This window comes from Mesoplodon densirostris, chromosome X (assembly GCF_025265405.1).
Source record: "Mesoplodon densirostris isolate mMesDen1 chromosome X, mMesDen1 primary haplotype, whole genome shotgun sequence".
Classification (NCBI taxonomy): Eukaryota; Metazoa; Chordata; class Mammalia; order Artiodactyla; family Ziphiidae; genus Mesoplodon; species Mesoplodon densirostris.
In genome coordinates, this window is record NC_082681.1 from 129323518 (window position 1) to 129351462 (window position 27945).

Genomic DNA, 27945 nt, shown 5'->3' on the forward strand with positions numbered 1-27945 from the left:
TCACACTGTACACCTTAAACTTTTACAATGCTGTATGTCAGTTATAGCTCAGTAAAGCTGGGGGCGTGGGGAGAAGAATGATCTGTCCCCAAGTATAAGTAGTGCTGAGATGGAGAAACCCTGTTATAAAAGGGAAGCAAATAAGTGAAGTCTATAAAGACAGGGCAGTGTCTGCCCCTGGGTTGGGGTCGCGGGGGAGGGTGTTATAATGCAGCTGAGGCACACTAGCAATACTCTAGTCCTTGACCTTGGTGATGGTTACATGGGTGTATGGGTGTATGTTTTGCAGTAATTCATTTAGCTGCACATTGTATGTTATCAAATTTCCTGTTTCAAAAATTTAAAAATACTCTTGGAGGTGGGTTGACAAGGTAATAGGATGGAAGAGTATAGGAGGTGGGTTTGAGGGAAGAGGTTCCCCATCCAAGAGGGTCCCATAGCCACTCTGTCAACAGTGACAGGGCTGGGTGTGCAAGAAGGGCCTCGTGTTCTGATCTCAGTGCGTTTTAGTTCTCACATGGGCCTTCAGCTCCTGCTACCCCCTGAAGTTGAATTTGCTTCCATGGATTTAGGTAAAGTTTTCCTTAAAAAAAGTCATCACCCTTGGGTTGTCACGAAATGTGGAAAATATTAACTCAGCTTATAGGCAGGCAGAGTAAATACAAACAGGGATTTTAATTTAAATGCCCTGGCAGCAAGGGCAGCCTTCAGTACTGGAAGTGCTGTAATATTTGGGGACAGGAAGTCATGGAAATGCCACTGTTAGCGTGACATATTTTCTCTTAAAAGTGATGCTAGTAGAGGAACTCCTAGAGATTATTTTTGAATCCTCTCTGGGGGAAATTATAAACATCAGAGAAATTTATTTTTAAAAAAATGACCAAAAGAGAACATTAGCCAAGCAGGCTCTTAACCTAACCAGTAAATGATGTGAACTTCAACCTTTTCTGAAGTGAGGTTTTATGTGCTCTCTTTATCTCCCTCCATCACCCCAAAAGATCACACCTGAATTGCAAAACCACCTGCCATTTAATGCATAGTCTAAATGACCTAGAACAATACCTGCAAACTGTATGCACTTAAAAATATTTATTGAATAAGTAACCTAGTGAATAGTTAACATGGGAAGGATACTTGGAAGCAGAGATGTACAAAAAAGAAATTGTTATTAGAGTGGTGCTTAAAATATACAATATACTGGGGTCTTCCCTGGTGGTGCAGTGGTTGAGAGTCTGCCTGCCGATGCAGGGGACACGGGTTCATGCCCCGGTCCGGGAAGATCCCACATGCCACGGAGCGGTTGGGCCCGTGAGCCATGGCCGCTGAGCCTGTGCGTCCAGAGCCTGTGCTCTGCAATGGGAGAGGCCACAGCAGTGAGAGGCCCACGTACCACACAAAAAAAATTTAAAAATAAATAAATAAATAAATAAATAAAATATACCCTGAAATAGATTCAGATAAAAATAATGTGCGGAATTTAAATTGTTTAAGATTTTTTTATTGAAGTATAGTTGATTTACAATGTTTCAGGGGTAAGCAAAGTGATTCAGTTATACACACACATATATATACACACATACGTATTCTTTTTCAGATTCTTTTATATTATAGGTTATTACAAGATACTAAATATAGTTCCCTGTGCTATACAGTAGGACCTTGTTGTTTATCTCTTTTCTATTTAGTAGCGTGTATCTGTCAATCCCCAATTCCTCATTTACACCCCCTTTCTCCTTTGGTAACCATAAGTTTGTCTTCTATGTCTGTGACTCTATTTCTATTTTGTAAATAAGTTCATTTGTATCATTATTTTAAGACTCCACATACAAGCGCTATCATATGACTAAATTGTTTAAGATGTAACAGACCTGTTAGAGTTCTGCACAGTCTTCTAGATCCCTTATCAAGTCTTGAACAAATGGACTGAGAACTGAAGAGGTGTGTGACTCACTCGGAGGTGAACTGAAGAGTCTTGCAGCATGAACTGATGACTTCTTCTCTTAAATGCTTTGTCCTATCTCCTCAAACCTTTCAAACACAGAAAAACGCAACCCTATCGCCCTGGAAAATTTAACTCCAACTTAGCAATGGCAATTTAGCAAGAAATCTGCTAGCAGGCAGTAGTCATTCCCAAAGTATAAGTACACAGTTTGGGAGTGATGGATTATTTTTGGCTTACAATAATGCCGTTTAGTGACTTCATAAAATTTTCAAAGGCAGAATACAAACAAACCAAAATCTAAGATGACCCAATTTTAACATGGAGGTGACATACTCAAGGGTAATGATCAAAGGATTATATATAAGGTTTTTTTAAAATCCACGGACCCGCCTTGTATTGTGTATATGTATTAATAATGAAATAGTTTTTGTAGGAAAAGGGATTTTTAGCTTTGAGGGCTTAATGGCAGGTGTGACAGAGGAACTCTCCTAAGGCTGGAGACTTCCTCTTTCTAAATAGAGCAGCAGGAAGCAGAGGTCCCCAAATGGGGGCATTTGTGTGTGCATGCCCTCCTCTGGCTGCTCCAGCTGCATTCTCTTAAGGATGCTGTGTGGCGAAGCTTGTGCTGGTTCTGTGCCTCATTCTGAGGGTCTTTGAGGACATAGCTCTAAAGGTTGCTTTCGGCAGCAGAGCAGAGTGAAAGTGAAGAGCGGACTTTAGTGTGTTGTTTTTCCAGCTCTGCCTGGACGTGTCGGGGAGCAGGGAGGGCCTGCGAGGTGAAGGGGTTCGCTCCCACTTCGCAGAGGAAAAGGTGATCTGCGCAAGGCAGGCTGCAGGGAGGAGACTTGGGCAAATGGTGAAATTGACTTTCTCTTAAGACAGGTAGCACTCTGGCTGGAAGTTCCTGGTTTTGGCAGAGGGTTGAGTTTAAATTTATTTTTATGTTATTGCAGCGTAAAATACACATAGTGAAGGGTGTAAATTACACAAATCTGAACTGTACCACTCAGTGAACTTTTACATATGGGTGTACTTGGGTAGCTGTCATACAGATCAGGATTCAGAACATTTCCAGAACCCTAAAAGGTTCCCTTGTATCCCCTTCCCAGTCAGCACCACTTCCCCATCTTGGTAATCATGATTCTGGCTTCTATCACCATAGCTCACACTTGCCTATTTCAGTTCAACATGTGAATTTCAACTCCATAATAAATAAATGGAATCTTACAGTACGTCCTCTTTTGAGTCTGATTTCTTTCTCTGGACACAGCATTTGTGAGAATACTCCATGTTTTTTTGTCTATCAGTAGCATTTTCCTCTCACCACTAAGCAGTATGTATTCCCTTCACGCACCAGTTGATGGACATTTGGATTGTTTCCATTTTGGCCATTCTGCTTAAAGATATTTTGAACATTCTTGTACATGAGAAGGCCATTGGCACCCATTTCTCTATATATCTAGGAGTGGAATTGCTGGGTCAGAGGGTAGGCGTATGATCAGCTTTAGTAGATATAATATTACAGTTTTCCAGGCAGATGAACTGTCATGATATCTAGTAGTAGATTCTTTAGGATACCTGCACCCCTGGCTTCACATTCTCACTGCTGTTTGCAACTATGCTGCCAACTGTTTTAAAGTCTTCTATGCCAGTGGGTGGTTTGCCCAACCAACTTGTAAGGACTCAAACACAGGGGCTGCAGCCTATTTTCCTAGCCCTTCCCCCAGCAGGTGGAGGGCCACCCAGGGAGTCCAGTATAGTGGGACCCTGAAGAATTGACACAAGCCACCCACAAATCCATCTTCCACTTGCTCGCCACCCCTCTTGGGCTTGGATTGATTGATTTCACAGGGTCTGGAGTCTCTACTTCCGGCCCCAGACCCTACCTTTGTCTGGATGCAGCTTGTGAGAGGCTGCAGGTAAATCACAGAATATCAGGCCTGGGGAGGGACCTTGGCACTCTTCACGATGTTTTAAAGTGTAGGCTTCCACGAGGGGATTGTGGAGCAGAGGCCAGTTTTCGGTGGTGTTGTGAATCTCCAGCGTGTGCTAGAATGATTTGGTTTATCTGGCAGAATTTGCAAATAGTGGACGTTTCTTCTATTTCCAAAACCTTGCTGTGTTGTTTCCCGATTTGCTAAGACATAGAAAGGAGGGCTCTGAGCACCCCGCCTCCCACTCAGGTCCAGCCTGGCACCCCTAGTCCTCAGTTCCAGCAGAGTTCGGGCAGATTTTCCAGGGCTCCCCCTTCCAGCCCGGCTCCCTAGACACGCCCAGGTCCTGCAAGCCCTCTGAGACTCAGTTTGCCCAAAGTGGCCCGGCCCCGCAAGCCTCCAGCCCTGCCGCCCCTCCTCAGCAGTTCCCTTGAGCAGCATTACTTGGTCCCTCTCCGCTTGCCCCCTCCTACGGTTCCCGCCCCTGAGACTCTCCCAGAGCAAGGCTTTCCGAAGACCAAAGACTGAAACTGCATCCTCGCCAGGCCGGTTCCGAATCGTCTTTCGGCATCAGACCCACACCTCCTTCAAAGCTAGTCAAAGTCTCTCTTTCTTGGAAACCCAAGCTCGCCCTCTCGCTGGTGTTGAAGGCTTTAGCAGCCCCAGCCCTGGCATCCCGGGTCCCACGGACCTGGGCAGGGGCGGGGTGGCAGGAGTTAGGAGCGCCGGCCGCCCTGACACCTGTCGTGGGCGCGCTCGGTCGCTGTAGCCCCCAACAGCTGGCGGCGGCGGGCGCGACTGGGGCCAGCCAGGAGCGGAAGGAATTAAATGCCCGCCCATCGAATCTGACTCGGCCTCCCCCTCCTCCCCCTCCTCCCCCTCCTCCTCCTTCCCCTTCGCAGTCGCCTCCTGCCTGTCCCCGCCGGCTCCGCGGCGCGACGCTGGTGCCCGGGACGCTTTGCACCGCGCTCCGGGCACAGGCAGCAGGGCTCGAGTCCGGGGGCTGCCCCAGGATGGCGGTAAAATAAGGGGACCCCGGAGAGGCGTCACGACCCCAGGCTGCGCCCGGGAGCCCGCCACTCCTCCCCGGTGGCGACATGGGGGACCCGGTGTACCGCGAGAAACCGCAGCTGCACTACGCGGTGAGTGTCCCGGCGCGCTCAGAGGCGACAGGGGGCGCCACTTGGCCGGCCTGGGAGGCGACAGCGCGGGGTTGGAAGGATCCGTGGCTCCCCAGAGGTCCTCGGTGTGTATGGCGGGTGGGTGGGTGAAGAGTGCCGCGTGCGTCGCCCCGCGTGTCGTCTGCTCAGAGACTCAGGTGCCCCTTAGAAGGGGAGCCCCCATCCCCGGAGCCCGTGGTCCGTTGCCCCGCACAGTGGTCACTGCGTTTGGGGCCGGGGGCCGTACCCTGCCGCCGCCTCGCTGGCCAGGGCTAAGAAATGGAGCTCCCAGGGCTGGGCCCAGGTTTGCCCACTCAACCTTTGGTCACATACCCTGCAAGAACCGACACAGAACTGGACGGGAGGCAGGGGCCGCTTGGTGATGGCAGCGTGTGGCCAGTGGACCCTCCGGAGAAATGCTGCAGGGCGGGTCGGGATGCCGCGGGTTTGCTCCTTGGAAAGGGAGCAAACTCGCAGGGAGTTTGTAGCGGGACACAGTGTTGCACATTTTCTGATTAATATAAGAAGATGGCAGGGGGTCTTGTGTCGGTGGCCTCTCTTCTCCCTGTTGACTCAAATATTCCACATTTATTGGGGGCCTACTGTATGCCAGGCACTACGAGCCGCTGGGGACCACAGGACACACCGGACAAAAAGCTCGTGGGATTTGCCTCCTTTAAAGGAGGAGTCAAGATTTCAAGGTTAACGACCGACTGACCAAATCCAGATTCGAGATGGAGTCTATTTTTGAGAAAGAGAAAAGACTTAAGAAAAAAAAGTAGAATGAAAATAAAGATGTTTCTGAGGAATGAGTACTACTTCTGAAGATTCTGAGCGCTGCCTCCAGGAAGCCGGCAGGCGTCCTTGTTAGTTTACTCCAGTCTTTGAACATTTCTAAGATGTGTCGTTTTGACGCGGAGCCTTGTAGTTGTTCTGGCATCTGCTACTTTACTGAGTTTTCCTTGACATGATTTTCACTACTGAGATTGGACATGCTGGGTGCCAACTTTCAAAACTGGGAAGCAGGCAGAAACTTGAGACAAGAATTATGAACATTGATAATATGAATGTTCAATTATGAACATTGATAATAAGGCAGAGACAGTTATCTGTCTGGAATTCGTGTCCTCCAAAATGCACTCGCCACATTAAAAAAAGGAAAGTTTACACGGAAGGAGTCGAGGTGGACTGGGGTGGTAGGTGCAGAGGTCCCCGATCTGCCCCAACTGGTTCCCGGGGCGCAGAGTGAGGTCCGGCATCAGCCGGGGGTGGGCCGTTGTGCTTGCTGCGAACTTCTGCGGTTTCACTTTGCTGCGCTGGAAAAAAAGAGGGCCTGAGTTAGAAAATCGTTAAGGTTCCTTCTCAGGCACACGTTCTAGGAACGTATGATGGCTCGTTCTCTAGTTTTGCCAGGGTTACTTGCCTTGAAACGCCCAGTGAGACACTAGTAAGTTACTAATACTTGTATGTGGGTTTTTTTTTTTTTTTTTTTTTTTTTTTTTGACACAAATGGCTCAGCGATTTGCCTTTTAAAGCGGTATTCAGGACAACCCGTTTTCGGCAGAGGTCTCTTTGCACTGAAGGATCTAGAGTCTGTGCTCATTATGTCTAATCAGCATTTCACTGCACTACCTTTTTCAGATTTTGAACTGTGTGCTGGTGCCCTTTAATTTGCAATCTGAGGTGTCAATGTCATTTACAAGGTGAGGGAGGAAAGGTGAGACGTGGCTCCTTAAAAAAAAAAAGTCTATTCATTCTATGAATGATTATTGCCTCAATTATGCAAATACATCCAATGCATCACAAAACAATTTAAAAATTATTTTCAATCAGCTGTCTCATTCTCCTAAAAGCATAAACTGAGAGTCAAACTGATGTTAATGTCTCCTCTTGCACTCTGAAGATATGCTGATGAAATAGCCCTTTATCCTAGCACAGATCACCACATACATATTTTCTGATTTAAGACTCTTAAAAGGAAGATTCCAGAGGGAATATGTTGGTTCTCAAGTTGGAAGAAGTCACCTGTGTCCTCTGAAGTTTCCTATGCATACTTTAGAATGATAAAGCAGCAGCATTCAGCAGCAGTCATAGTGAAAATGTTAAGAGTTGTTACGAACTCTTCACTCATCTTTTTAAATGGTCCTAATGGTCACAAAGAGAGAAATAAAACACTTAAGTAGATAAGAGCATCCTGCATTTATAAAATCACTTAACACTTTCCCAAAGTATAGCACAACTGTCTTGTTTTATCATCATAACAAAAATGCAGCTAATGTTTTCCTCCCAACCTTTCCTCCCCCGGTTTTCCCACGTGGAGTTTATGGTGACTCCGTCCTCCCAGCTGGGTGTCGCCCTTGACGCCTTTTGGTGACTTGGTCAGATTTGTATTTTGAAAATCCTGCGATTTGTATTTTGAAAATCCTGCTCTGGTCCCTGGAAGGAGTTGAGGGTGGGGAGAAGGTAGAGTGCATCCTGGCACTTGGGCCAGGGAGAGATGAGAGGAGGTGACCTACACTCGAGCTCGTCTGGAGGTTGAGAGCAGTCAGCATAGTTGAGAGATGTTTAGGACGCTGAACCAGCCAGCCTGCATTTGGATGGGCTGCAGAGGTGCTAGAGGATGAGGGTCAAGGGTGACATGCACAGATCAATGATTGCCTGGCAGCACTTCTAGAGAAACTGCAGTTTCTCATTATTATTGTCTTCTACAAGTTGCAAAGTGTTCGGACACAGTCTGTGTCATTTTCAGCCTCAAATCCGGCTGGTGGCTTAGACAGGTTTTCTATTTTGTGGCTAAAGAAATCCAAGCTTAGAGCAGTGGAGTTCAAGGTGGCACAGGTGCAGTTGGTGACAGAACGGGGAATTTTATCCAGGTGCCGTGATCCCACAGACCTCATCTGACTCATTTAGAGAACTGAGATAGATGAGGCACATTATCCTCGCCCCTTCCTCTTTTGTCACCATAATAAACCAACAACCAAATATCGTACCTTCAGTGACTTAACGTAACCATCCATGTTGTTGAATTACACGACCAGCTAGCTCTTTAATTGGACTGGTATAGACAAAATGCAAAATTTAAATATCCATTAAGTTCAATGCCATAACTTTGTCTTTCTCAGGGTTTCTCAGCCTCAGCAAAATGCACATTTTGAGCGGGATAGTTCTTTGTTGTGTGGCTGTCCTGTGCACCGTAGGATGTTGAGCAGCATCCTTGATCTCTGCCTACTAGATGCCAGTACCATAGCCCCACGCCACCCCCAGTTATGATAACCAAATGTATCTCCAGACAGTGCCGTATGGCCCTTGGGGGGCAAAGTTGCTCCCGCCTGAGACCCCCTGGTCTATCTGATTTTCATGTATGTTTCTAAGAAGATGTGACATTTACTGTGTAATAAGATCGAGAAAGAGAAGACACAGTAAATGTTCTGAGTATTATATATATATATATATATATATATATATATATATATATGCTATACAATGAACATGCAAAACTTTAGAAAGAGACCAACACAGAGGTTCAGAGAGAGTCTCAAACACAGCGCAAGTGCTGGGCGTAGAATAATGAGTCACCCCAGTTTCAATGATCACGGCTTTAACAATGTTCTCCCACTTTTGTTGACCCCCAAATGTCAGGTCACTTGGCCTGGGTTAAAGATTACCGTAGCCTACCTTTCCCAACAGTCCTCGTATACCTTCTTCCATTAACCACAAACAAAATATTACAAACCTTGATTGTCTACCAAGATCAGGTGACAAAAGTCTAATTTCATGACAAGCCGTGCAATTAAGTATGGCGACTTCTTCAGGTGAATTACTGCGCTGAGTATTAGTTTTAATTAAAAAAAATTTTTTTATGTTTTGGCCACGCCACATGGCATGTGGTATCTTAGTTCCCCAACCAGGGATCGAACCCACGCCCCCTGCATTGGAAGCACAGAGTCTTAACCGCTGGACCACCAGAGAAGTCCCAAATGAGTGTTAGTTTTAGAACAAATTATCGGGCATCTTTTTTTATCTTTTATTTTATTTTAATTTATTCATTTTTTAATTTTTAATTTTCTTAACATCTTTACTGGAATATAATTGCTTTACAATGGTGTGTTAGTTTCTGCTGTATCACAGAGTGAATCAGCTATACGTATACCTATATCCCCATATCCCCTCCCTCTTGCATCTCCCTCCCACCCTCCCTATCCCACCCCTCTAGGTGGTCACAGAGCACCCAGCTGATCTCCCTGTGCTATGCGGCTGCTTCCCACTAGCTATCTATTTTATATTTGTAGTGTATATATGTCCATGCCACTCTCTCACTTCGTCCCAGCTTACCCTTCCCCCTCCCCGTGTCCTCAAGTCCATTCTCTATATTTGCGTCTTTATTCCTGTCCTGGCTCTAGGTTCTTCTGAACCTTTTTTTTTTTTTTTAGATTCCATATATATGTGTTAGCATATGGTATTTGTTTTTCTCTTCAGAGGCATTTTGGAACTGTTTATGAATACTATTATCCCCAGCATCTCCCTGGAGGCACACACTTATTTTCACCCCCGTTTTTGAAAGGGAAACAAGAAGATTTCCTGTTGCCGCTGGCTAAGATAAATCTATGGATGGGTGATGTGTTCTGTGCATGGAGGTGTGACAAAAAGCAGGGGGCCTAGACTCTGACTTGGGATATCTCCCCGTGGAGTCTGGATGTCAGGATGCAGCCATTTTCGTCCCTTGGACCGGTCTACTTCTGAGCTTCTCTGTTGCTGACATCACTTCCTGTTTGGTGCAGTTGCCCCACTATCTGTGCTCTTGACCACAGCCTCATCATTAAATGCTAACTGTTTCCTTGCTCTGCTTAAGTTTCCTCCTCCCTAAGGAACCCACTGGAAGGGCTAAGCTGCTTACCCTGCCAGGGAGACTTTCTTCACCCAAGTCAGTTGAGACCTTAATATGATAGTTTCTAAGTTTGCTTTCTATGAACATTCGATTTTGAAAGACTTTATAAAGTCATTAAGTCCACTTAATAATTCAGTGGTGTTGATTACAGGATATTCTTTGGTAATTCTGAAGACACCCAGAACTGGGCACTGTTGCAGGGCTGAGATGATATGAATCCATTATCATCCATCAGCTCTGCCAGTGTAGACATCTTAGGAAGTTCAGCGGAACTTGTACTGACCTGCTGCCTAGCTCAGAATTCACTTTTATAACACTGTTTGCTAGTCATTTGTCTCCTCACGAAAGCCAAAATTTTGCAAGTTACAGATAAGTGGGAGATTATTGAATCACCTTAATCAGCACCTCTGCTAATCATGGGTACCTTTCCCACCACCTGCCCCCACCTTCCAATGTGCATTCTTTTCTGCTGCACTCAGTTTTTTCTGTATGTGGCCTCTTTGGTCTGGAACTCTCACCACCTTAGGAAGCTACCTATCCCATCCTTCCAAGCACTTCTTAAGCACCACTGCTAGTTGATAAACAATCGGATTCCTCTTGGATGGTGCATGGAAGAAATATCTATCAATAATAAGAAAACAAATGCTACCCTTTGCCTGGTCCTTTCTGATCATAAACTTCTATTATTTCCTTTTCCTTTTCCCCGCATTGTGATAACCCTGGACCAAATACACCTGAGTCCCAACTTGACTGTGATATTATTGTCCAGTCATATGCACTCTTCACTGGGTTTTTGATTCCTCACTTGTCCCTCACCTGTATCACTCTTGGTCTTTTCCATCACAGTAAATGGTTGGCGACTTGGCGAGCTGCCCGAGCCAGACACGTAGGGGTCATCCTGGAGTCCTCCCTTTCCTGCACCCCCTGACATTGAATCTCTGAGCCAGCCCTGCCAGGTCTGTTTCACAGCACTCCCCAAATTCATCCTCTTCCTTCCATCTGCACTGCTGTTACCTAAATCCAAACCCGCAGCATCCATTGTCCTCACTAAGACAACATGGTAACCCTGTATTCCAGTCCTGGGACCAGTTGAGACCTTTTAAAAAGAAAATGAAGTTGTGACATTTCAGTGCTTAAAGCTCTCTGGTTGGTTTCCATTACACTTAGACTAATACCTTCATCCCTGACCTTGGCCTTCCAAGTCATCCTACATAGTTCTCCCTGCTTCCTAACACCCTCCCTCAGCTTACCACTGCCCAGCCACATTAGTGTACTTTCTGTTCCTCAAATGTGACCAGCTCTTTCCTGCCCCAGACCTTTGTTCCTACTGTTTCTTCCGCCTCAGATGTTCTTTGCGTGGCTGTTTTTTATATCCTACAAGTTGCAGGAAAGAAAGTCACCTTCCCCGACCGCTCTCTCCAAAGTGCTTCTGACCCCATCAGTTACCATGGATCATATCACACTAGATGCTGCCTTCATTGTTTGCTCCACTACTTGGTACATTATACATTGTTTGACTCTCCCTACTGGTGTGTAAGCTTATTCAGGGCAGGGACCTAATCATTCTTTTCCCACGATATCCCTACTGCCTAGAATGGGTCCTGGTACAGGATAGGCACAAAATAAATATCTATGAGGAAATGAATCTGGCTGCCTCGGTGTTTTTACCTATAACAGATTATACCAGTGGGTTCAAAACTTCACTCATCATCATCTGATGATTGCAAAACATATTGGCTTCAGGGTTTCACCCAATTTCCACTCAATGAGAATCTCCAAGGCCTAGACTTGGAATCAATGATTCTGATATCAGCCACGTTTGGAAACCACCAATTAATTTACATGGTGGACCACTTACTGTTCAAGAAGCCTCTACAAAGCCTGGGATTTGGCGGCAAAGTGATCCAGAGAGTTCAATCCAGTGCTTCATCTGAGGTGACCCTGAGGTAATGGAGTACAAGTTTTGAGAGAGGTCTTTTGTTTTGTAACCTAGTATTCATTTCAGCTGAACCCACTAAGGATACAAGAGGCATAGGCATAATGCTTCCTTTACATAGCATGGTCTGGCAATACGTCCCTCAGCATCCATTTTCTAGGTAATCTAAGCCAGTGATTCTCAACCAGGGGACACTGGGAAATGTCTGGAGGCATTGTTGGTTGTCACAACTGGCCAGGGGTGCTACTGGCATCTAGTAGGTAGAGACCAGAGATGCTGCTCAATACCCTAATCAATGCACAGCACAACCTAACAAAGAATTGTCCAGCCCAAATGTCAATAGTGCTGAGATTAAGAAACCTTGCCTTAGCTAGATCTCTATAGACATCAAAATCTTTACTCTTTTTGAGATTCATTTTGTATAGTGCTCTCTAAAATGAATTATACATATTTTCCTGCTATTTAAGAGTTGGACAAAATGTGAGTTACCTGTTCCAGATGTGAGTCATGGTTATGAACATGATGTTTCACACTGCAGGGGAGAGGGAGATTACTCTGAGAAGGGTGATGGTGGCCCTTCCAGAAGCCTCATTGCCTTGGACTTTTTACTTCTTCACTCCTCAACTCTGATGCCCTTTGTAATCTTGGATCTTGTTTTTTAAACGCTTCCTATCTTCTCTCTTGTGTCAGACTTTAGCTGACTTCTTGATTTATTAATGTCTAATGGTCTTATCTCAATTCACTGCCTCTATTCTGATGTAGCTGGAATACCAGTTTCTTAAATCTGATAGTCCTGGCTCTAATATCAGGAATCATAATCTCCCAGCTAGGATGTGAGGGATTCTCAGAAAGCCCGCGTGCTTGGATGTTGGACCTGTGGCTGTATGTGAGTAAGGAGCTAGGGCCCGCTTCTGTCCAGCAGTCAGTCCTTGAGGATGTGATGTGGACTGACCTGCTCTGGGGGAAATGCAAAAGCACTGAAAGAAAAACAAAAAGAAGGAGGAGGAAGTTAGCTTCTCCCAGCTCTTCTCTCTCAATTCCATCCTGGTTAAAGATCTCCCAGTCAAGACACACCTTATTGGTCCAATGTGGGCCCCTCGCCCACCCAGGAGGACAGAGGGATAAGATCAGTCAGGTTTGAGTCATCGCCCACTGCTATTGCTAAGGAGGCAAACTGGATTCGAAGGCATTGGATTTAAAAGAATAAGTGCTTCATTCGCTTTCAAATTTTAAAGATTAGAGAAATTTGCTATGATCTTCATCGTCTTATCATTTGTACTCAGACTTAAATGGTTTCTAACTATCCTTGCATCTCTGTATTACTTCTTAGAGTGGCAAAGTCTTATATGGGAGCATCTGATTGGCTGGAACAGGTCACATGATTTCATGTTAGTTTTAACGGGGAGAGGGAAGATCTCCCATTAGGGAGTTCATAGTGGGAGACGTGAACTATGGGCCAATAATTCTATATAATGATATATTGCCTTGAAACAGGAGTGGGGTTTGCACGATGAAGGGTAAATAAATGAACAAATGTCAATTGCAAAAAAAAAAAAAAAAAAAAAAAACCGAAAACAACTTCCCGATCAGCCCAGGGTGGCAGTTGTGTTAGTGGCCTATCTGCCACTGACAAGGATTGTGGAGCCCTTTCTCAAGTCCTGGCCACATCAGTGAATGTTCATTAGCACGGCCTGTTTTAGGTTGTAAGCTCCAAAATGATGGGGAGTAAATAGATTTAAAGGTCTTAGTTGCTTGCAAAATTTTGGACTAAGATCACCAACATTGACAAACGAATACAGTTAATTTAGTATAATGTACCTTCTCAGATTTTCTGGTTCTAACCTTATTTTCAAAAGATCAACTATTCTGATATATTTTATTCTTAAATACTTTCTGAATACTTAAAAACTTAACGATCGATCACATGAAACAATAAGGACTGCCACCCATCTTTATATGGTACTGCTTTCTCTGTCTTTATGGTGACTGCTTGGCTGTGGCTATGAGATACATCTCTGTTTGGATAAGTTATACACAACGTATAAGACTACTTTATTCACTCAAATATGATCAGTGTTACTAAAGGCTCTTTCCTTGAAAGATGTCATAACCCTTTGAAATGAAAACCAGTCAGGATTTTCTCCCCATTTCTTTGGTTGCTTGACACATTCTTAGAACTCTTCTAAGTTAAATTTTTATAGTAAAATTTGAGTGTTAGGAGTGCCAAATCCATTAGATTTCTGAGATGAAGTTTTCAGAAGAATTTGGAGTTACGGCTTTGGGGAAAAGTTGCCATGGAAACAGCAAAAGATGTTCAGATGAATCAACTTTAAAAATATTTTTTGAATGACCCCTTTCTGTAGCTGACTGAAATCTCTGGTAAAGAAAGGTGTCCATCCAAGTGAAATGAAGAGACTAGAAGCATGTCACCGGTGTGTGGAGTGCCTCAGCTGTGTATTTGCTGAGCTCCCCTGTGCCAGGTGGGTGCCGCCCATCGTGGACAGTTCTCTCGGACATCGTTCTGGATTCTGTACTTGGTGGTGCCATTTTAACTCGATCCACAGAGTAATAATCGTTTAGCAAGAAAATGGAATGTCAGGTTTGCTGGGGGAATTTGAAAATGGTCACACATAGTATTATTTTTGTAAGTCTTTATGCACATGACCTGTAACAGTGCCATTATGATGTCATTTTGATTGTCTAAGCAAAATGTAAAACACAGTCTTAACTTGGGTCTCAAAAGATGAGGTATTCTCCCACCTTAGCTGCTGACTCACGGGCAAGGGCATTGTATCCATCAGGATGTGGCAGGAAACAGATGGGACACTCAAAAGGGCCTAACTTAAGGAACGGACGATTATGGATGTGTCAACAGGTTTACAAGAATCAATAAGGGGTGGTGAGGCACACAGCAATTAGCAGCGGGGACGCTGTTACCACGTGGGCACAGAGAGGGCCCAGTGTTACCAGAACCTGATGACTGCCAACCTCGCTAGAAGGGACCCTGGAAATGTACCCAGCGAGGATTGCAGCAAGGGCAAAATATAAAGAAGCAGGGATGGCGTGGGATGATAGGTAAATACCCTGACCTCTTGGTCTTCCAGCTCATTCATCTCCTTCTAGTACCAAACCCAGCAACTCCACTGAGGTCAGTCTCAGAGGGCACAGACCAACACAGAGAAGGGCAGGAATTTTTGTCTTGTTTTGGCAGAAGTGGGGGAGAGTTGGCAAACAGAAAACTCATCATATGCACGTTCAGTCTTGTTTGGGATTTAATTACTTTACGAAAGACCCTAAATTCCTGAGAATATAGAGGACTCCCAAACTGCTTAGAATGTCTCTTTCCTCTCCCCTGTGGGTTATCTTAATTACCACATTTAAACTAGTAATGTGTCAGACCAACTCCATCTACATATGATGTGCATGTCTTTAAGAATATTCACATCACAAGCCTATTAAAGTACTTACTCTTCACGTATTATACAGTATATATTTACATAGATATTGTAATTAATTTAATATCGAGAAGTTCCATGCTTAATTCAGAAATGGTTTGGTCTAAATGTATTAATGTAAATTCAAACTGTAATACATTTTCCCCCCCTAAGCCCCATAGGATCGTCTAATGTAATTTATTTTCCAAACAATGATAAAGGAAGAATCAGTTTACCTCTTTTTCTGGTTGGTGGGTAAAGAGTTTTGACGCTGAAAGTTATACATCAGCGCCGATGGGTTAACCTGTGCTTTATTCTCATTTATATCTGTTGATAAAGGAGTTGCAGCTGAGGACTGCAGTTGACCCACCCTGTACTCCAGTGAGCTTAGCAGAGAGAAAAACTCCCTTTTCAACCTTGACTGCAGAAAGTGACTCTCATTCTTAAGTTAGTTCCTCCTCGAGGCCCCTGTGCATCCACTTTCATAACATCCATCTTGCATGTAATTGCACCTCTAAAGACCATATTCATTACAGAACTGAAAAATCCAAAGGGGCGGAGGCCAGAACCAGGGCCCATGTCTAGACGCCATATCCCTGGTCACATGGAGCATGTGCCTGACAGCATGTGCTTGAATGTCAGCAAAATTAATAACTTAGAGCTCTTAGAAATATTTAGGCTGACCTGCAGTCTTAATAATAATAATAGCCAATATTTATTGAATGCTTTCCATGAGCCCTGGACATATTACATATATTATCTCATTTAATCCTTACAAGAACCCTGTGAGCTAGGCCCTACTATCATCCCCATTTACAAGATGAGGAAACCAAGGCACTGAGTTTAGATCTGTTTCAAGGTCACACAGCTAGTAAGTAGTAGAATTGGGATTCAAATCCTTGTCGGTTTGACTGCCAGTTCTCAGTGCTTGAACCACTGCACAGTGGCTGACTGTTAAAATGGCATTGGCTTGAGATGTTACCTTTGAGATGACACTCTTAAAAGCTTTTCATTTTGTAAATATTCTAGACTCACAGGAAGTTGCCAAAGTGGAACCAAGAGATTCCACGTACCCTTTATCCAGCCTCCTTCAATGATAGCATCTCACATAATTACAGAACAATATCAAAACCAGGAAATTGACATCGGTATAATACTGTTAACTTGAGTACACACCTTGTTCATGTTTCACCGGTTTTTTACATGCATTCCTTTGTGTATGTGTGAGCGAGGGAGGGAAGGACCGAGAGATGGAGAGAGAGAGACAGACACAGAGAGAGATCCAGGCAATTTTATCATGTGTCTAGATTGGCATATCTGCCACCACATTCAAGATACAGGAGTGTTCCATCACCACCAAAAAGCTCCCTCAGGCTACCACTTTGTAGTCACACCCACACTACATCCTACCTCTGGCGCCTACTCTAATCCGGGCAACCACTGACCTGTTCTGCGTAAAATGACACCTTTTAAATTGCTTCCTCTGTCCTTCCGGCACAATGGGAACATTCCTGTCTCCATTGATCATTTATGTCAAAAACGTCCAGAGACCTAACAGGAGAAAATTAAGGTGAATCGACAATGAGATCAGAGAGGATTTTGGTGTTCTTGTCGTTAGTAACATACACAACCACAAATAAAGACGTCCTGTTTGGTAGTTTTTAGCTGAGCGTTGTGGTAGTTTTGTAATTCCAACTCTTGTGTTTTCTCTAGCAAAGTGCTTTTAATTGAAACAGCACAGAATTTAGCTCCTGCGCGAATGCTCCATGCTCCCTCTTTGCATGGCTGTTCTAATGGAACATCCATTTCAGGAATGACGGCCGCATGGTTGAACTTGTAGCCGCCTGGAAAAGGTACATGAGAGCTGGCACTCTGCCGTCCAAAAGTATTTATGAACAAGGATAAACACAAGTCCCACATGTATTTGCAGTAGCCACGACCCAGTCGTGCTCTGGGCAGCGCAAGGGTTATGTAAACCCTGGCGTTGATGGTACACATGCATTTTTATTCATTCATTTTGAAGGGAGTGGCAGTTCATAGACCTCTCTTGGGGAAATGTTTGAACCTTATCAAGATTAGCTGGTTCAAAAAGCCCGTAATAGCTGTTTTTATTCAGGATGGCTGCGGAGTGAAACCTTATCATCGGGACACAGTTATAAAGACTTCCTGCATTTATTTGGTTCCCACTGTTTAAAAAAAGGTGTAAAAAGAGCTGATGCTGTCTGATGCTGCAAACATAGGCACACTCTTATTGGATACTTAAATTAGTACTCAGTTTTACTATATGATTTGCCTTGATCTTTATTAGAAAGGGAGGATGTTTTTTAACACCTAGACATTCTTAGACCACCTATTGCTTTTAATTAGGTAGGCAAGGAATACCATCATTACCATGTAGGTACTTCATATCACCCATTGTAGGGTGTCTAGGGAGAACCCGGGTGTAAAGAACCATGGGGCCTTCCATGAGAATTCTGCCCTGGGGGACACTTTTAAATTTTGGATATCATTAAAAAGAATGAAATATAGAACACTTGGCATGTGTACACATGTGCACACAGACACACAAAATGGTGCTTTATAGCTGTGTTGTCTAAAATGTAGAATGGTGTTTCTGTCAGTCAGCTGTTGCCACACGAATGCCGCATAAAAAACTACTTTGAAATTCAGTGGCTTAAAACGACCATCATTTATTCTCGTGGATCTGTGGGTCAGCTGGGGTTGGCTTATCGGGCAGAGCTCAGCTGTTTGACCCGAGGTCAAGCTGCCAGTCCTACAGGGCTTGGCTCCTTGGTCATTTCCATCCTACATGTGTTTATTCTAGGGCCTAGGTTGGTGGGGCAGCATTTATCTGGAGAAGTGCAGAGGCACGATATGACAAGTGGAATCGACTACGAATACTTAATGCATAGGCTGGACTCTGGCACACTCTCATCTCCACCTACCTGCCATTGGCCAAGGCAAGTCACGTCCAAGCCTAATGTCATTGGGTAGGGAAGTACACTTCCTCCATGATGGGGCCATGGCAAGGGTGTGAGTGCAGTAAGGGGTGAAGAAATAGGGCAAATCGTTCACTTTACCACAGTATGTGAGCAAATTCGGAAAATACTGACATTTTAAAGAAGGCACAAACCTATCTCAATTTTTTCCCTATTTGGTCAGTGAGTTCTTCCTGTCATGGATATCAATACATATTTCCTTATGACCTAATTAAACAACAAAGGCAGGATGATGGGGCCATCCCGCTGATACCAGTACCCACAAATCCTCATTGATTGGATATAACTGAATAGATATCAAGGAAATATTATAGAAATAGACTGAATATATTAACAGTTAAACAGAATCATCACAGTCTTCTCCTGTTTCCTTGGGCTTAGCAGCTCTGGTTCCTCAATATATCAAGAGGAAAACATTCAAAATCACCTCCCAGGACATTCTTTAATTAGCTTTAATTTACTAGTGCTACTTTAGAAAGATTTATAAATTTAGCTCCTGTTTTAAAACCATCTTCTGAAATTGTGGACGAGGTCATTTATAATCAGAAGAAAAAAATATATATATATATATATTTTTTTTCTTGTGGTATGCGGGCCTCTCACTGTTGTGGCCTATCCCGACATGGAGCACAGGCTCTGGACGCGCAGGCTCAGCGGCCACGGCTCACGGGCCCAGCCGCTCCGCGGCATGTGGGATCTTCCCGGACCGGGGCACGAACCCGTGTCCCCTGCATCAGCAGGCAGACTCTCGACCACTGCACCACCAGGGAAGCCCATATAGCATTCTTTTTTTTTTTTTGGTACGCGGGCCTCTCACTGTTGTGGCCTCTCCCATTGCGGAGCGCAGGCTCCCGACGCGCAGGCCCAGCGCCCAGCGGCCATGGCTCATGGGTCCAGCAGCTCTGCGGCATGTGGGATCTTCCCAGACCGGGGCACGAACCCGTGTCCCCTGCATCGACAGGCGGACTCTCAACCACTGCGCCACCAGGGAAGCCCCAGAAAAATATATTAATCCTTTAGTTCAAACAAATCAGAGCCAACATTTGGAAATTAGCTGATGAGTTTGATCAATTTTGACATGTAAATGGATAAGCTAAATTAAAAATAATGCACACATGCAAAAATCTCCTCTCTGAAGTTTGAAACCTTTGCCCTGTCTTCCTCTATCGAATCAACTGATTGGACAGTTGCCAAATCCGGTTTTGTTTTTCAGTTTGTTCTGTAGGTGCTCATTCCTAATAGAGCACCTACCATATCGCAGTCACTCAATTGTCTATATCAGGGGTCAGCAAACTATGGCCCATGGACCAAATCTGGACCACTGCCTGCTTCTTTTTTTTACAGCCTGCAAGCTAAGAATAGATAAATATTACATTGTTAAACAGTGGAAAAAGTCAAAAGAAGACTGGTTCACAACATGTGAACATTATATGCAATAGAGATTTTAGTGTCCATGGAAATAGCTGTGTCCATTCATTTACATATCAATTATGGCTGCTTTCATGTTACAACAGCAGAGTTGAGTAGTTGTGACAGACTATATGGCATGCAAACTCTAAAATATTTACTAGCTGGTTCTTTACCCAAAAGATTTGTGGATTTCTGGTCTAAAGCTATGTCCAGATGACCACAGATGCTGTAGATAGATCTACTGTTATATAAGAATGAGGGCAAAAGAAAGGGGATATACATGGTTAGCATGGAGAAGAAAGTTGAGTATGTTCAGATAAGGGCAAAATATCATTGAACATTCATTTATTCACCAGTATGTGTGGAGAACTGGGTGTGTGTCCAGTGCTAAAGGAAAATTTCAAAAAAGAATAATATCTAGTTTCTACTCTCAGGCTTCCTCTTGAATAAAAAGTAAGATGCATCCACATATGGCTTAGAGTGTCTGAAACCTATCCTCCTTGTCTCCTTCTCTAAGTCACCAGAAAACAAATCCTTGGCAATTTTTAAGTTAAAATTTGTATTTTTTTCAGAGCTTATTTTGTAAATATTCTAGGCGGAATAATTTTCGTGAGCATTGCTATTCTTACCAGTTCAAAGTGGAGAGTTGAACTCTGAAAAACATCATTTACTCATTGGTTTAAAGTGCTGGTTCTTGTTTTGCATTTGAGATTTTTACATTAGTTGTCCAGAACTCCCTCAGAGGAAAGAATGTAAAGGGCCTCCAAGGGCTGACCCTAAAAACATCACTGCCCTTTTCTTTAAACTCTCTATAGCTTGCTGAGCGCTCAGCCACAAGAGCTGGGCCGTGAGAGAGCCGTTGGTCCTGGCAGTGCAGCCCGTGTTTTGCCAAGGGACGTGGCCCCATCTTACACTCTGTGATGTTTCTTTTGGCTGACTCTTCCGCATTCTTGTGACCCTTTGAATGGAGATGTCTTTACAGCTTTAGCCCTACAACCTGGCCTCCCGCTATCATTTCCTGCAGGTCTTGTCTTAGATCTCAGCAACTTCCTGAGTAAATATCACCTTGGTGTCTCCTAAGAGGAGCTTGGGAGGTTCACAAGACCTGGTTCCCACCATATGTGAAGCGTAATGTCTGTGAGTCTTCTTCTCACTGGACTCTGCAGGAGGTGAGCCTGGAATTCCCTTCAGTTCCAGAGCAAGGGGCAACGCGAGGCGCTGAACAGAGAACCAGGCAAATGCCCCTGAGGGTGGGGATCGTACCACCCCAGAGGAGGAAATTCCAATTGAAAATAGAAACCGGGCCAGCACCCTTGTGCGAGGCAGCGTACTAGAGTCAGAAACCGGCAACCTGGAGCCTGTGAGGGCTGCTATCAGAAGTCCGTGAATTGGCCTGAACAAGGGTGTTGTGTTTTAGTGCAGTAAATTGGGTGGTACCAACCCAAATGAAACATGATTTATCTACTTTCACAGTCGTGCTGGGCTGGAGGGTTATGCGGAAATGACTCAATTTCATACATTTGTCATGTTGACCAATGGTCAATTCTTTAATAGAGAAAGGCAATTTGGGAAGAATATTTTCTTGAGAACTATGGTATATGTATATATGGCGGAGGCAACTTCTAACTTACCGTGATAAGAATTTTTTCCATTGGTTGTTAAGGAGCAAAGGGTTATTTTGTAGAAGCTATATAATATCCCCTTGTTAATTAAATTAAGAGACCTCAATTAATGATTGTTCCTTAAAAGAACAGATCTATAATTAACTGGGGAGCGCTCACAGTATTACTGGGTTGCTAAGGAAGTTAGTGGCTTTTTGACTAGTCTGATGAATTTCCAGAATATCTTTAAAGAGAGTCTAGAAACTTTATCATAACCCTTAAAAAGCTATGGAACAGGATGTCATTTGGGGAAGTTTCATTTGCTTGCTTCAGCTCGTGATCCAAATTTGGAGGAGACTAAACCTCTCCAGGGTTTTGTCTGCAAATAAAGTTGAGAATATGTGCTATAACTCTTTTAACCTGTTAAGAGTTTGATTTGGGGGGCGGGTAGGGGTAGTACTGGAAGAGAGTAAAATGGACACTTTTGACTTTAATGAGGAAAATACTGCACGATGGAAAAATGCTGTCTGTTGGTTGGTTGTCATAAGCTTTAAAATAGTATTTTACAGTGGAAAAAATGTTGTTTGTAGGACTGTTTTTCAGAGGTTTCTTTGCAACATTTAATTTATTTGTTCCTTAAAATTATTAAACATCACAGACACCAAAATCTTGCTGTAGAAGTAGGATTTTGTTAAAGGAGAGATGTATTTTTGATTTATATTTCATATGTATGTGTGAAGATATAATGACTTCCACAGATCTCTAGAGACAGAAAGTCGATTAGTGGTTGCCTGGGGCTGGGAGTGGGAAAGGGGAATGACTGCTAATGGGCACCAGGGATGTTATTAGGGTGATTGAAATGTGCTAAAACTGGATTGTGGTGATGGTTGCACAGTTTGGTAAATTTCTAGGTGAATTTTATGATATGCAAAGCGTATCTCAATAAAGTCGTTTTAAAGAGTAGGCCTTAATAAGAGAATCCAGAAGTATTTATTTGCAAATGAAGGATTGAAATCAATCTTACACAACCAAACTTGAAATACATTAGTAAAATTATCGTATATTTCTTTTCCTTCTCGACCACCCACCTGGAAAAATCAAAATGTAATAAATGAGACAAAACACGATTTTTTACTACTTATTCAGGGTTCACAGAAATCTGACCAAGTGTTCATTTGTGGTTAGCACAGAAACATCCCACCAAACTAGACACCAGACTTCTAAGAAATTCAACTTTCTAAGTAAAGCGCCATCTCAGTTTTGCTATAATTTCGGTTTTAAAGAAAGGCACATTAGAAGGTGATTATTTGCTTTACAACACTATTTTCTGTAGTGCTCTTTTTAAACTCACAAAATCACCTATGTATTTAAAACAGTATCCTTTAGACCTACTGTATAGCACAGGGAACTTGGCTCAATATTCTGTAATAACCTAAATGGGAAAAGAATTTGAAAAAGAGGATACTTGTATGGGGTATAACTGAATCACTTTGCTGTACACCTGTAACTAACACATCATTGTTAATCAACTCTACTCCAATATGAAAGAAAAACAAACAAACAAAAAACCCCCAAACCAAAAAACCACAGTATCGTTTAAAAAAGAACTCCGCTGCAGTCTGCACATTCCAGCAGTATCCATTACAAAAAGCACAGTGCACACCAAAGGGTCCCTCCTCCTCTCCTTGCCTAGGACTGTGTGTCTCTGTGAGTATGCAGGCCCAGCGCTACCTTTGCAGTCCTCCTGGGAGGATGTGGCAGGGGTCCTCCAGCTCAACAGCTCTCAGCCCTGCCACTTGACAGTAACACTCTGAGAAGTCCAGAGGGTGTGTGGCTACACGTCCCCGCGTGTGCTCCTGGGTGAACACTTGACATAGATATCCAATGAATCATGGGGTGCAATTCAGAGACACCCCCCTTCCCCTTTCCTGAGGGCTGTGGAATCAGATCTACCAGGCTGTGGCACTCGTTGCATCTTTTATGCCTACAGAAGTAATGTTTATGGCAAGGTACCCAGGTTGAAGAGGCATTAGGTTGGTGAAGAAAGGGAGAAAGCGCTCCAGAAAGAAGGAATAGTTTGTGCAAAGTCCCTGGGGAACAAAGAACAGCAGGTTCGGGCTTCCCTGGTGGCTCAGTGGTTGGGAGTCTGCCTGCCGATGCAGGGGACACGGGTTCGTGCCCCGGTCCGGGAAGATCCCACATGCCGCGGAGCGGCTGGGCCCGTGAGCCATGGCCGCTGAGCCTGCGCGTCTGGAGCCTATGCTCCACAACGGGAGAGGCCACAACAGTGAGAGGCCTGCATACCGCAAAAAAAAAAAAAAAAAAGAACAGCAGGTTCCAATAACCTAATGAAGAAAGTTCAGAGTGAGTGAGGGGGAGAGGGCATAAGAAACATTTGGAGAAATGGGTGGGGTGGGCAGAAGAATGACAGGGTCTTGAAAGCCACACAGCAAGTATATTGGATTGTAGCCTAGGAGCAAGAAGAAGCTATTGAAAAATTTTAAACAGTGTGATGGGGCGTGTCTGTGTGTGTGTTGTGATCAATTTCCTCATCCATAAAAAAAGACATGATGAAATTGTGTTACAGCCTTTTGGTTACTCAAGATAAGAGGTCCTTTATTGCCAGGATACCCATAGGGTCTCCAGCCCTGGATATCTTGTCAACCCTCATAGGAAGAATTCATGGATGACTGCGGTGGGATTCTACTACTTTAAAATCTGCTTCTGACTGTTCCTGGCTCCTCTGCTCCAGCACCCACTGAACAGCAATTACTACATCTCTCAGATAACTAGCAACAGAGAGAATCCCATTAGTTCAGTTTGGGTAGTGGCATCCATGCTGGGAGAACTATCTCAGCATGCCTCCTCATAGGCCCCTACTGATTGGGTGACTGTCGGATCAGTCACCAGCCCTGGGCCAATCAGCTACGGGTAAGGGTGGGTTTATAGTACCTGGATGGAATTTTATGCTCAAGGAGCCCCCAGTGGCTGTTAACCTCAGCAAGAGGTGAATGTGGGCATGGAAAGAATTTTGTTGCCCTTCTCAGTAGCAAATAAGCAAACCACTGCCAAGAGCAACAACAACAACAAAATCTTGCAGAGTTGTGGCGAGGATAACAGATATTGTAGGTGAAACTTATACAATGCTTGCCTCACTGTTAACAGCAGTGCTTGTCAGATAGTGTGCATTGAGAAGTTGGTTGCTAGTTTTGCTATTAATCATCCCATTCCTCCCACACCCACACACGTACACACATCACTTAAGTAGACTCTGCTTGACAGGTTACCGGTTTGGGGTCTTAATCTTTGACACAAGAACCAGTGATAATACCTTTGACCAATGGATGGATGACTTATAGCTCTATTTTCATAGTTTTTTAAAGTTCTGTTATTGAAGTCATTTGTTTTCTTTAGTTATTAATCTTACTGCTTCCTCTAGCGTTTTGTTGAAAAGCATTTCATCATGTTTTGGTTAAGTGATTTATGGTTAGCTCACAAATTCCAGTCTCAAGATTAAAGTTACTCACAAATTCCTTAGGACATTCATTGTGTTAGCAGAAATTAAAAGAAAAGAACTGTGGGATTCCTTCACAATTCTGTTGAATTCCATCATATACCTCCACCACATTTACCTCCAAATGGCCAATAAACATATGTAACATACATACAGTTGGCCAATAAGGACATGACAACATGTTCTAAATCATTAGCCATCAGAGAAATGCAAATCAAAACCACAGGGATGTACCACCTTACACCGTCTTGGATGGTAATAGTCAAAATGACAGATAGTAACAAGTGTTGGTAAGAAGATGGGAAAATTGGAACCCTCATACACTGCTGGTGGGAATGTAAAATGGTGCAGCCACTTTGGAAAAGAGTCTGGTAGTTCCTCAAAAAGTTAAATATAGAATTATCATATGACTCAGCAATTCCACTTCTAGATATATATGCAAGAGAAATGAAATGTGTGTCCACATACAAACTTGTATATGAATGTTCATAGCAACATTATTCATAATGGCCAAAAAGTAGAAACAACCCAAATGTCCATTAACCAATGTATGAGTAAATAAAAGGTGGTATACCCATATAATGGAATATTAGTCAGCAATAAAAAGAGTGAAATACTGATACATGCTATAGCATGGATGAACCTGGAAAACATTATGCTAAGTGAAAGAAGCCAGACTCAAAAAGTCACATGTTGTATGATTCCATGTATTTTGAAATGTCCAGAGTAGGCAAATCCATAGAGACAGAAGGTAGATTGGTGGCTCCCTAGGACTGTGTAGAGGACAGTGGGGAGTGGCTGCTAATAGTTATGAGGTTTCTTTTCAAGGTGATAAAAATGTTCTAAAATTGGTTGTAGTGATGGTTACAAAACTCCATGAATATACTAAGAACTATTGAATTAAACATTTTAAATGCGTGAATTATATAGTATGTGAATTTCATCTTAATAAGGTAGTTATAAAAAAATAAAGTCAACCAATGCTAGACTTGAATGGTGTATTCCACTGTAAGGTAATTGTCTAAGCACATTGACTTATGAAACAAAAGCTCCTCGGTTATCTATTTATGAGTTGGTTTGCCATATATGTACTTAAGAAACTTCTCAGTTTACTTACAATATATATGTGACAGCTAGTTTATTTTATGTCATGGGAAACAGAAACAGAATGAGCAAGGACTGTTTACGTGAGCATAGTCTGGCCTTTCACTGAAGACTCGGGTGTATTTTAATGCCCCAAACCCACATATCCCACACATTAATCAGGGCCAACATGCTGGGAGCAATCACGACTGCCAACCACAGGAAAGTAAGATGCATTTTATGTGGACATTTGTAGGCAAATGTAGCATAATCTGTTTAACTGGTGTGGTAGTTGTGGTGATGGGGTGTGTGTGTGTGGGGGGGGGTTTGTGTGTGTTTACATTGTGTGTGTGTGTTTACAGTAAGCTCAGTCAGAATGCCCTAAGGCCAAACAGTGCCCTGAACCTCTAAAAAGGAAGGAAGATCAATATCTTGGAAAACGCATTCTTGCTTGCTCTCAATTGTTCAAGGATTGCTCTCCCCTGCTGAGGCCGGGTTTAGTCTCCTGTTGCCAGAAGATCAAAATGGGAAAAAGATGTTTCCCCGCAGTACTTACTCTATATCAAACATTTTACTCTATGCCTTATATGTGTACTTTCTAATCCTAAGAACAACTCTCTAGTGGGGCTTATTTATCCTATTTTATAGATGAGGAAATTGAGGTTTGCAGAGGCTAAGTAACTTTCCCAAAGTCACAAAGGTATTAAATGGTGGAGCTAGGTTTTGAACTTATGTTAACTGATTCCAAAGTTCATATTCAGACTCCTTCATCTTAAGCTGTTTTTCATCTTTCCAAGGGGAAATGATACCCTTTACTCTTTTGCTACTGACTTAATTATAACCATTAATAAAACTGAAGCAGAAATTGATTATTTGACTAGAAATTGATTTTATAGCAATTCAGTATTTAGTGTAGCAACCAAGGATCTCCAATATCTTTGCCAGACCATATCCATTCAAATTCTAAAATTAGTTGGGTTTTTTCCCTGTGATTATACAAAATTGTACAGTAAACCCTTAGTTTTTAGGATACCAGCCTGCAAAAATGACTAATGATAAAGAATGAAAGAAAGAAAGAGAGAGAGAAAAAGAAAGAAGGAAAGAGAGAGAGAGAAAGGGAGAAGAGGAAAAGAAGTTCTCCTGAGAAGTAGAGTTAGGATCCAGAGAGCACGTGCTTTTACCCAGGTGTCATCCTTCCTGGATTGTGTCTTATAGAAGGAAAGAGACATGCTAACCCATTAGTAATAGGTGCATAAGAAGCTCGTCTTGAGAGCTCTTAAGTGTGAAAAAGCAATTTTAGACAAAGAAGGGGAAGCAAAGAGGAGAAGGGTGGTAGAGATTGCGTGGTGGCAACATTCTGGTCACCTGGGACTCTGGGGTGAGCCTCCACGCCTCTTGGTGGTACAGGTGAATATCAACAGTGGGATAGGAATTTTCCCATACTGCTGACAGTGGAAAAGAGAGAAGGCAATGAAAAGGTAGAACCAAGAACCACTCTAACATTCACAGGAGAGGCAGCCAGCAGCCCCTCCCACCTGGCCTAAGGACATTGATCACCACATTGAAAAGACATCAGTCACAGTAATTGTCACTGTGGATGGCTGGAGACACGTTCACTTTGTGTGGTTATACTGTGACAGACTCATTCAGCTCTGTATTTGATCTGCATTTTCACCTATAATTATGCCTATAAGACTAACTGGTTCAATGGTTTAAAAAGATAAGGAAATGACTCCATTAGAAAAATAAAAGCTCTTACAATAAGATGGTTAGAGCATAAACTGTGGGCTATCCAGGATGTATGCTTATCTAGAATGACTCATTCCCAGATGATCCAGGGTCGCTGAGGATTTGCTATACTGAGCCTTCAGAGCTGCGACCTTCTCTTTTTTAAAAATATTTTTGGAGCCATTTTTCCTTCCTGAGGTTACCCACAGCAGTATCCTTTGACCAGATTTTCTTTGAGCTCTAGATTAGAAAAAACCTATAACCACCCACAAATACAAAATTTCTTAAGAAGAGGCTTTCAGGGGCATAAAACTCATGA

At 43.3% G+C, this 27945-nt stretch overlaps 1 protein-coding gene across 2 annotated transcripts in view; it reads left to right on the forward strand.

Annotated features, from left to right (window-relative positions):
- Nucleotides 1-27945, forward strand: part of ARHGAP6 (Rho GTPase activating protein 6) — a 490717-nt gene that overhangs the window by 216447 nt on the left and 246325 nt on the right. The window contains exon 1 of one of the 2 annotated variants that reach the window (XM_060086692.1): nt 4949-5018. The exons of the other annotated variant lie outside the window; for it this stretch is intronic. Coding sequence (XP_059942675.1) covers nt 4974-5018 — 45 coding nt within the window. The 5' untranslated portion in view covers nt 4949-4973. Of the gene's footprint in view, nt 1-4948; nt 5019-27945 lie in introns of those variants that run through there. 2 annotated transcript variants of the gene reach the window in all.